Source organism: Rattus norvegicus, chromosome 1 (genome assembly GCF_036323735.1).
Source record: "Rattus norvegicus strain BN/NHsdMcwi chromosome 1, GRCr8, whole genome shotgun sequence".
Lineage (NCBI taxonomy): Eukaryota > Metazoa > Chordata > Mammalia > Rodentia > Muridae > Rattus > Rattus norvegicus.
The window spans coordinates 172,510,549-172,521,720 of record NC_086019.1 but is presented as its reverse complement, the minus strand read 5'-3'; the positions used below and the strand labels follow the sequence as shown (position 1 = coordinate 172,521,720).

Sequence of the window (11,172 nt, the reverse complement as noted above, 5' to 3'; positions counted from 1 at the left end):
CTTTAAGCTATGGCAATAGCTCAATAGTTCTGAGTTTGGGAAGTGCATGAATGGAAGTTAGGAAAGTGAGTTTCTTCCACAAAGAAGGAAAGGGTTTAGGGTTGGGTGGTGAGCAGGAATGGAGAGAAGTGCAAAACTGCCAGGTTTAGGTGCTAGGATGCCCGGGCCTGGATGACAGCTGGATGACGTAGGCAAACTAGGAGACAGAAGCTTGCTGTTGGCTTACACCGCATCGCCCTGGGGCACTTTGGCAGAGTGGAGGGAGCTCTCTTCTTGTCCCTCGCGCGCCGCCGTCCGCTCAGCCTGCGGGTCGGGTGTGAGCCGGCTTGGGCGTTGCGGTTCCGGTTCCGGTTCGGCCCCGCCGTACGCAGCCATGGCGTACTCCACAGTACAGAGAGTGGCGCTGGCCTCTGGGCTCGTCCTGGCCGTGTCGCTGCTGCTGCCCAAGGCCTTCTTGTCCCGCGGGAAGCGGCCAGAGCCGCCACCGGGCCCGGAAGGTGAGCGCCGACTGGGCAGCCGCGGAGCTCTCCGGCGGTCATGGCCTCCCAGGCCCACACTCTTCCCCTCAGTGGCTTGCCTTACATCTTGTCACCTGTGCCTGAACTTAGAGTTAGTAGGTTTCCCCGTTCTGCCATGTATCTGTAGTAATCTTAGTTGATAGTGGAGTTTCATCTTGGTTTTGGGCGCTCACTGGTTCAGACTCTTGTTGCCTCTTACAGTACAACTTGAGCTGGGGTGGTAAACGCCTACAGTGCTACTGTTCTAGAGTCAGGAGGACCACTAAGTCCAAGGCCAGCCTGGTCTGCTTAATGAATTACAGGCCAGCTAGGGCTACATAGTAAAACTCAGTTTCAAAACAACAAAACCACATTTTAAAACATTTTTGTTCCTGAGGTGGAAATAAACAAGTTACTGCTCTCCTCATGGCTGTTATTCTTGGTTTTTTACAAGAGAATGTTTCAAAGTCAGCCCCTTTGACTACTACATCCTAGCAGTTTTACAGAATCTGTAAATGCCTGGACCTGGGAGAAGGGACTGGAACAATTTGCTGTTGTTCACTAAGTTCTGCTGGTAACTTTGCCTTGTGAATAATCCGCGCAATGTCCTTGAGCCATGCGAACAGTTTGTGAGCCGTCTCCTCTGATTTCAGCCTGTTGGTTGCTGGACAGCTCCCTTTGAACTGTAATCCTCTTTGAATTTGTGCATATTGGCTGTCCTTCCATCCTCCGGAGCATTAGAGATTAAAAGTACTATAAATGCAGAGCGCCATGCTCTAGGGGCTGAAGGCAGGTTGAGCACATTATTCTGCCTGCAGAATGCGTTTGATGAGCTGTGCTTGTTAAGCTGCACTTTCCGTCATTCCAAAATTCAAAAAGTTTTGCTCATTTTTTTTCCTTTCCGTGGTTTTTGTCTTGAAAAAGAGTAAATCTGAGGTAATCCTAATCAGTGAAGAGTTCTAAAACCCCCTTTCGCCTAATTGAAATATCTTAAAGAAATGCTATTGTACGTGAGTAGAAGATGCCCCTCCTGAGTGCTCTGGAGAGTATAAACTACGTTGTAGGTGTGACTCCGTACCTTGACAGCCCAGGTACTGGTGGCCAGTGTTCCCGCCTTGAGGTCCTTGCCTTGTCTGTTTTCTTCATTACTGAAATGCTCATCTCTTGCTTTCCTCTCATCATTCAAGTTTCTGCTCTGATATACCTTAGACCTTGCCTGCTGACCCCAATTGAGGTAAAGCTTCCCTCAGGGCCATTTAAGGGTAGTGTTGACTAACAGTAATGGTACATCCTGTCACATGTCATACAAAGTGTGTAGACTTGGACTGAATTCCAAGGAGCAGGAGTTAAATCCCCGACTAGGAGGACTCCTGGTTTAGTAGAGGAAAACAGATATGCTACCATGTCTTGACAGCCACCAAGGTGTTTGTTGCTGGTATTCATTCTGGTCTACACTGGGAACACTGAAGATGTGCATATGCAGCAGTCTGGTTTTTTCTCCCCTCCCCCCCCAATCTGATACATATGACATGTAATTTGTCTATTTAAGCACACAAATCAATTTTATTTTTGTATATCTACAGGTGTGTAGCCACCAGCCTAATAAGTTTTAAAACATTTCATCATCTCCCAAAGGTAGTCTCCTCATTTCTCCATCTTTAGCAAGGGCAACCAGTCTTCTCTTTCTATGTCTGGAAGATCACCTATGCACTTTCTGACTGGCTTTACACAAGCATACAGTCTCAAGGTCTATTTATCTTCTAGTTTGTACTGTATCCCTTTTAGTGGCTGAATAGTAGCTTGTGTTGATGGGCCACATTTTTCTGATCTCTTTGTTAGTTGATGGACATCTGGGTTGTTTTGCCTTTCAGCTCTTAGGAATAAGGCTACCATTTGTTTAAAGATTTCTGTGTGGTACATTTGTGATTAGAACTAAGCATGATTTCTTAGTCATATAGTTACATTTCACTTTTTGAGAAACTGCCAGACAGTGAACAAAGCAACTCTTCCACTTTATAGGCCTACCAGCAGTATGTGAAAGTTTTGATTTCCCTACATCTTACCAGTTGCAGTGGCAAGGTTGAAATGACTGTGTCCATCTTGGGTCCCAACCACATGATCGCCCTTGAGTAAGCCTGGTGGGCTTCCTGGCATAGTTTGTAGAGAAAATCTTTAGAGTGTGCGATTGTACGAGCAGAGTCTGGCGCGCTATGTGAATGTGCCTGCCATTTCTGGCATTAGCCTGAGACAAGCATCGCATGTTCCTGAATTTGGAGAAAACATGTCTTAATGGTTAAAAAAAGCCCCCTTCTGGGCTGGAGAGATGGCTCAATAGTTAAGAGTACTGACTGCTCTTCAAGAGGTCCCAAGTTCAAATCCCAGCAACCACACGGTGGCTCACAGCCATCTGTAATGGTATCCAATGCCCTCTTCTGGTGTGTCTGAAGACAGCTACAGTGTTCTCACATAAAATATAAATAAATAAGGCTTTTTTTTTAAAAGCCACCTTCTTCTGACCCAGATAATGGAGAGGCACCAGGCTTTTTGCTGTTTTGGCCACCAAACTTCTGTTAGTAAGTCCCAGATAAAGGACTCTGCAGTTCTGGATCTGTGAGTCTTTCTTTGGTCTCATGTTTCCTTGCAGCTGGTGTAGATACACAGGGCTAGTTTTTTGTTTTTGTTTTGTTTTGTTTTGTTTTTGTTTTGTTTTGTTTTCCCTTCAGGGCATTGATTACCTGTCATTCTGATTACAGCCATCCAAATGAGTCAAAAGTGGTGTCTCCTTGTGATTGTATTTTGATCTCTCTGGTGACAGATGGCAGATGGCATTAAGAAATGTGTGTGTGTGTGTGTGTGTGTGTGTGTATTTGCTTTTTGCTTTTTTGCATTTCTCCCTGCTGTAGAGAAAAGTTTGTTTAAATCGTTTAAGAATGGAGAACTTGTTTTTTTTTTTTTTTTTTTTTTTGGTTCGTTGACATGGTGCACACTCCACTCAGTAGTGCATTGTCCTCCCCTAATCAGGGTGTCACGCTCACTCTCTTCAAAAGAAGAAAGTTTTAAATTTTGCTGAAGTTCTTTTTTTTTTCTATTATTGCCTTTAGCTTCAGAGACAAGACAAATCTTTGTCGCATATAAAGATTTATTCCTATGTGTGTAAGTTCTATTGTTTATGATCCTGTATTTATATCTTTGAGCCTTTGAGGTTATTTTTTTTGACATATGATAAGAGGAAATAGTCCGACTCCATATTGGGGTGTGTAGCTGTTCTGGCACCATTTATTAAAAAGCAGCTCTTTCTCTCTGAATTAGTTTTGACATCCTTGTGAAAACTCAGTTAGCTATAAACATGAGGTCATGCTTATATTCTTTGTTCTGTTCCAGTAGGCTACACATGGTTCTTTTGAAACCATGACGTTGCAATCTCCTAAGTTTTTCCTTTTGTAAAACAGTTTAGGATTTTCTGTGTCCTGTGACTAGCATTTCTTTGGTAATTTTATGATCATTTCATTGTTTCCTGAAAGGAAACAATAGCAACGAAGAGTTTGCTGGGACTTTGCTTGATTGTTTCGAGTCAGTTTTGAGAATATTGCTGCCTTACCAGTGTTAAGCTTTCACTCTGTAAACACAGGGTTTTTAATTATCTAAATCTTTTTCTTTTGAGGAACTTTTGATTTTTGGTGTTTAAACCTTATTTTGTTAAACGGATCCTTATTTTCTCTTTATGCTATATTATGAATTGAATTAATAGTTTTATTTTGAGGCTTTTCTTTGCTAGACCACGGATACATGACACTTATGAATTGATCCTGTATTCTGACCTTGCTGAACTAGTTTATTAGATTTTTGAACATAATCGTGTTCTCTTCAAATGACATGGCTTTACATTTTGTTCTGGTCAGCATCCCTTTTGTTCCTTTTTTTTTTTTTTTTTTTTTTTTTTTTTTGGTTAACTTGAGTCTCTAATACAAGTGTAGAATAGATGGGATAAAAGCCAATATTTTATCTTATTTCTGATCTTAAGATATTTCTTATACCTGTAAGTATAGTGTGGGTAGGGGTGACTTAGCTGTCTTTTATCAGACTAAGAAAATTTCCTTCTGTTTATAGTTTGTTGACTGTTTTGATCATATATTGGTTATTGATTTTTACCAAATGCTTTTCTACTATCAAGATGATTGTGTGGTTTGCTTTTAATTCCATTGATATTATATTTACATTAATTGATTTATAGATATTAAATCAACCTTGCATTCTTTGGCTGAAATGAAGAAGCAACTCTAAACACACCCCCCACCCCCATGTGTGTATGTTTGTTTCACACACACACCCTTTTTTTTTTTTAACTTTTGAGGACTAGGACCTGACCTGAGATTCCCCTAGGCCCTGAGGAGGAATATGGCACCTTCTCTAAAACAGGAATATACTTGGCAGAATCATAATAGCTGTGGTTTAATATCCTGAGAACCCAACTCTTCCCATCCTAAGGGGCTATGGTGTCTGTCCCAAATTGCTAGATTAGCTTCCTGCTGACTATTTCTCATTGCATGATATCTCTTGCTGACATCATTCCCAATTCCCTTTCAAGAAAAACTGTATATAAGATATTGTATTTCCTAATATGCTTCCTTGGCATAAGACATTGCAAGACCTCCTGACCCCAGCTTTCGTATCTTTTTTTATCTTCTCATCTCCTGGCCCTCACCCTTAAGACCCTGTAATTAAAGAATGACATGCAGGTTGAGGTCATTAACCATCCAGTGGGAGGAAGTTTCAGGTAGAGAAAACATAGTGTTGAAAAAGGCGTAAGAGTTTTAAGATCTGAGACCAAAGATGTTGAGACCAAATTGTGGAAATATTTCTCTGCTATAGTTGAGGAATCTGGATTTTACCCTACTCATCATAAGTTAGAAGACAGACAGTCGGTTTCAGGATGAGAGTGGTGTGGAGGCTCCATGGAGAATGTTCTTCAGGCAGGAGGTTGTTGTCACCTCTAGGTGAGATACCATGAGCATCACTAAGTCAGTGTCCTTGAGGTCATTTAAGTGGGAGAAGGTTTAGCCTGAGTTGTCTGACAGGAAGGGATTTATTGTACTGTGTAAGTGAAAAGATGGTTAGAACTGGTGTCCAGGGAGGTTTGAGCCATAGATTGTCTCATCAGAACTCAGCTTTGTACTGTGCCCTTCTCACAGTGACTCATCCATCTCCACCCTCCATCTCTGGGTATGAACAATGGCTGCAGCACTTCAAGGTGTTGCATGCTCACATCCTACCGTCCATAGAAGCAGAGGGTCTTCCACACTACTCAGGCCTAATCCCAACTCCGCTTTACAGAAAAACTAGCCTTTTGCCTTAATGTGTTGCATTAAGTTACTTTGGTGCTGTGAGGAGAAAAGAGATGCTAGATACCCTGGTCTCAAAGGAAAACGTGTCACCAGGGCAAGGAAGGCTGTCACCATTGTGAGGGAGGAGAAAGCAGTCACGAGGGATGCTTTTCTATAGATGCGACAGGAGAGGGAGAGGGGAGCATTATGGACTGTTCTCAGCCTTAGGTGAGTGGGCAAGTGGTAATATCTTTACCTCAGTGGGAATGGAGAAGGAAGAAGAAAGACCACTAGATTTTACTACTTGTTTCTCCAGCATTTATTTCTTCCTGCTATGGCATCTCTAGCTCCCTAATCCACTCCTTAGATAATGTAGTTGGAGATGGCTGAACACAGGCTGCATTGGAACGGGCTTCTAGAACTGCAGATAGTAGCAGGTATCAGCAGCCTGTGCCTGAAACAATCACCTCCCTCCATTTTCCTTCCTAAGCCTTAGGAACTGAGTTTGCTGTAAGTCTTTGGCAGTCTCACCACTGACTTTGCTGTAGTGTATTAAAACTCCAGGCTGTTCACTCCTTGTGATGGTCATCTAGGGTTGGTCTATTTTGTACTGTTCACTTGGCATTTTGGAACCAAATATGGGACTTGGTAGTTTTTTCCTGTTGTTTTGCTATAGCACTTCAGCTTCTTGGACTTTTTTAAAAGTAATTCCTTGTTGAATTCAGTGTCTCTATCATGTATCTTGAAAAAAAAAAAACTTTGTTAAAATGCTTCAAGCACAAGGGGGAAAAAAAAAAAAGAGTAGACTAATGCAGTCTACACCATCCTCCTTTGCCCTGGCCTGTGAGCAGGGTGCCTCTGTGCTGGAGCCATCAAGTTATTTTAAAATGTATCCGTTATTAGCAACTGCCTTTAAGATTGAAGAAACATTTTGTGTGAAGGCTTTCACGCATTTATTAGCCTTTGATTGCTATGGTCCATCTTCCTCTGCTTGCTCTCTCCGCTTCAGTCTGTTCTCTGTTGGGGAACCATAATGATCTTGTTTATGCCTACATTAATGCACAGCTCTCCCGTCCTCAGAACCCTCCAGTGGCTTCCAGGCTCACTGGGATAAAGGGGCAGAGTCTTATGTGACCCAAAGCCTTTTGGAAGCCTTCCATTCTTCTAGTTCCTTCTGCTTCCCCCTTCCTCCCATGCTGTTCTGGTCACACTGGCCATCTCCTGTTTCTTTAACACTCTGGGCATGCTCCCTCCTCAAGGGCCTTATATGTGGCTCTCTCTGCCTGAGAAGCTTTTCTTTCGTCTGTCCATATGCTTTTCCTCCCTCTTCGTGTCTTCACTGAGATGAATCTGATATCTTCTCTGGAGGGGTCAGAGTGAAGTGTGCTGTGGACCTCTGGTTACCTCTGTTAAAGTCTCAGCATCTCAAATCACTACCTATACTCTTTCCTCTTGATTTTTCTTCTTAGTGTTTATCATTATTTTTATTGTCTCTTTTCCCATTTAGAGGTGAGGCCCAACAGGGCAGGGGCATATACTACTCATGGCTGTATGCCCAGCAGTAGGCCAGGTGTATACACTGTAGACAGGAAGTATTTATTCACGCACGGAAGGAGTAAATTAGTGCACGCTGCTTGGTTGCTTTCCACTGTTAGATTTCATGCGCTATAACCATCACCATCAACTGTGTCATTCTTATATATTTGGTTGTGAGCCTAGCCTTAAAGGCTGAGCCATCTCTCCAGCCCACTTGTGTCATTCTTTTTTTTTCTTTTCTTTTTTTCTCTATATTTATCAAATTGGGTATTTCTTATTTACATTTTAATTGTTATTACCTTTCCCGGTTTCCAGGCCAACATCCTCCTAACCCCTCCCCCTCCACTTGTGTCATTCTTTATGGTTACATAATTGCTCTTGCCTCCATGTGTTAAACCACTGTGGAACTTGTAAATTATATTCACAAAGAGCTTTAACTGAGATGAGAATGCTGTATGATACAAATGTATCAAATGTATGTATTCATTAGAAGTATGTACAAATTTTAAGTTATTCTTTACATATTTCTGTGCTTTTTTTTGATATGGGTATACAGTTCTCTTATGATCAGGCTCTTTTTTTCCTCCATACCCCTAAGAGTTCTTTTCAAAATCTGTTGGAGAGCGACAGCAGGCCTGTAGTGGTAGAGTCCACGAATCACTCTGCATTCTGCAGAGTGCAGCAGTAATTATCTCCATTCTTTCAGACTTCATCTCGTGTAATTCATAAAATTCACTTTAGTTCAGAGACTTTATTTCCCAATTCTATTGGTAGAAATTACTTGATGAATAGACAGACTTGAATGAATTAAGTATTGTTAGTTGTCCATTTAACCTGAAGGTTGTCCCTGTTGCTAGAACTAAGGGCCAAGATGTTCTGCTTTCTGTGAATCACCCTTTATCACCTAGCAAGTTCCCTTTCTGCTGTAAACCTCACCACGAAGCCATTCCTTTTGCTGGCATTTTTGCAGGTCTTGACTTGTCTCCTCGACCAGCTTTTTGAAGTCTGAGTCACTTGTGCTGATTACTTCTGTGCTGGTTCATCGTTCTGACCTTTCACAAGACCTGATTTGCTCACTTTTACTTCCCATTTATATTTACCTTTCCACCTTGCTTTTCCACCTGCTGAGACTTTCTGAAATGTCCAGCTTTAGAGCTTTCCTCTTAGGGTCTCATGCTGTGAAATTGAGTCTCTGTTTAAAAAACAAAAAACACACCAAACAATCAACAAACAAAACACCAACTTCTCAACCCTGTCTTCCTGAGCTTGTGCCACATAGCTCCTACTCCTGTTGCTACAGCCACCAAAAGGGTATACATTTCTTCTTGGTCATAGTAGTGATCCCTCAGCTTACCTGGTACTTACCTTTAGTGGAACATTAACAACACACTGGATCAAGGTAACACTCTGTAGTGTTAGCCAAATCAGACTTTGAATGACATCAAGATAGTTGAATCCTCTAAGATACTAGAACTGGCATTAGCAGTGCCTTGTCCACCATCTGCACTGGCTGGTAGCCTTTGCTGCTGCCACAGTCACATACCTGAATGTGCCTGCCGTGCTGTCTGATAAGCCCCTCACTTTAGTACTTAAGCAGGGCAGTTTCTTCCTGGCCACTTCCCAGGAAACTCATTCCCTGGAATCCTAGCCCAGTCTCCTGTTTTTGTGTATTTGAGTGGTGCAGAGCTCACTGAGTCTTGGTTTCTCTGTGCTACAGAAATGCATACATATAGGTTAGATGCATGTGTTGCTTTGCTACCCCTCGTATTGGTGTATAAGTGTGCAAGGATGGGCATCTCATTATATCTATTCTCCTTATGAAACTGGAAACCTGCACCGAAGGAAATAGGAGACTGCTGAGGAAGAATCAGTCGGAGCCGTTCCAGCTCCACATTAAGTCATGTGGAGTAAGTAATGTTGCTACAGCTGCAGTGTTCATGGAGAAGCTTCTGCATCTTAAGAACCTGGCATTAAGACCGTTCTTAAATTGTGGTTAGCAGACATGCAAACACATCTCATCTTTTATTGATTTATTTGCCCCATTAAGACCTTTCATGAACTGCTCTAATGAAAAATATAAACACATCCAGCTCTTTATTGATTTATTTGTTCAAGAATGAAATGCTACAGATGGTTAATGCTACTTTCAGAAAGCTCTTTTGTTAATAGTGTAAGAGTTTGTCTCATGAGCAGCAGTAGGGTGGTTATTAACAAGCAAAAGTAAAACTCCGGAAAGCCATTAAGGTTTTAGTCAAATCTAAATGATATGCTAAAGGAAAACTTAAGAGTCAAATAAACCTAGATGTGGGGAAAGCTTTCAATAGACCATTTGGATTGGGTTAAGTCACATTTTATTGAAGATTTAAGTACTTTCTGAGATTACTGCACAGATAGTTTCTTCATTGGAAAAATATAAATTTTAATGTCTTTAGTAATTTTATTCTGGTCTTTTCATCTGTTTAGTTACAGGTTTTTATTATATATTTTCTTTGGAGGGTTAGTAAGAAGGTGTGTGCCAAAATACAGGAGCCAGTTCACTTCTTTCACTGTGTGGATCCTGAGGATCAAAACTCCAGCATCAGATCTGTCAGCAAGGACCTTCCCCACTGAGCCCTTACTGGCCCTCATCCATTTCCTTTATTTGTGCATGATGCATGCATGTAGCGTATGTGCACATGTATACACACACACACACACACACACACACACACACACACACACTCACACTCACACATGTGTGCAGGTCAGAGGACTTGAAGTCCTTGGTTTCCATCTTGTTTGAGATGTGGTCTCTGTTTGTAGCTGGGTTCCCAGCTCATCGAGGGAGCGCTGTTTTACAGTCACAGGCTGGCTGTCGAGTCCAAACTTAGGCCCTCATCTTGTATGGTAAGTGTTTTTACAGCTGAGCCATCCACAAACCACATTAAAGCAAATCTTTAAAAAGGCCCACAAGTCCTAATCGTAACAGAAAACTTTGCAGTACTAAAAGATCAGAAGTTCTCTAAATGATCTCTGTCTGGAGACTAGGTAGATAGCTTGAAAGTTTGTTTAAGATGCTGGTCAGTAGTATTGGTGAACTGAGCTACACATCACCATGGCACCGTGGCTATATTTCTGGGCCAAGGTATTGATCACTCCCAGATAAAAAGGTAAAACAAAACAAAACAAACAAACAAACAAACAAAACAGGTGGGGAGTTGAGTAGCATGGGCATAGTATAATGTCATGCCAGATTTTTTTTTAAAATGTTATACAAAATATTGGGGACAGTCAGTTCATAAAGAGGTTTATTTTTAGCTCTTAGTTTTGGAGGTTCTGGATTGGTTTGGCCTGCTTATTTTGGGCCTGTGGTGAGGCAAGAACAAAACCTCTTACATTAGGATCCAGAAAGCCAAAGAGTGAGCGGGGAGCTGGGTTCATTCCCACAATCACCCTTAAAGGCATAACCGCCAGTGACCTAAAGACCTGCCACTAGGCCCCTCTTGAAGGTCCCTTCAGTCCCCAGCAGCAGAACCCTGAACGCCAAGGTTTTTTAACACTGGCCTTTGGGAGGTATTAAGGATCCAAAACAATAGTGCTCTTCAGTGGTCAAGACTTTAGGTTCTGCTTCATGGCACGGATTTCTAACCCCAAGCGAAAGTACTGACTCTGCTCTGTCCAAAAGCCTTGGTAGCTTACTACGGGGAAGGCCAGAGTTCTTAATGCCAAGCAGTTTTTTCTCCAGCAGCAAGTACTGTGGCCAAGAAGTATTAAAATGGTGCTGGTGATATGATATGCTGCCTGGAACCAAAGCAGGAAGAACTCAGAAGAGGGGAGGA

General features: G+C 42.0%; 1 protein-coding gene across 2 annotated transcripts in view; it reads left to right on the top strand.

Moving 5' to 3' along the window:
• The first annotated feature begins 371 nt into the window (after positions 1 to 371).
• The window catches only part of Ric3 (RIC3 acetylcholine receptor chaperone), a 55,712-nt gene continuing 44,911 nt past the window's right edge, over positions 372 to 11,172 (top strand). For both annotated transcript variants that reach the window (NM_001277069.1, NM_001115045.3), the window contains exon 1: positions 372 to 497. In NM_001277069.1, the coding sequence (NP_001263998.1) occupies positions 374 to 497 (124 nt within the window). In that variant the 5' untranslated portion in view covers positions 372 to 373. The remainder of the gene's footprint in view (positions 498 to 11,172) is intronic.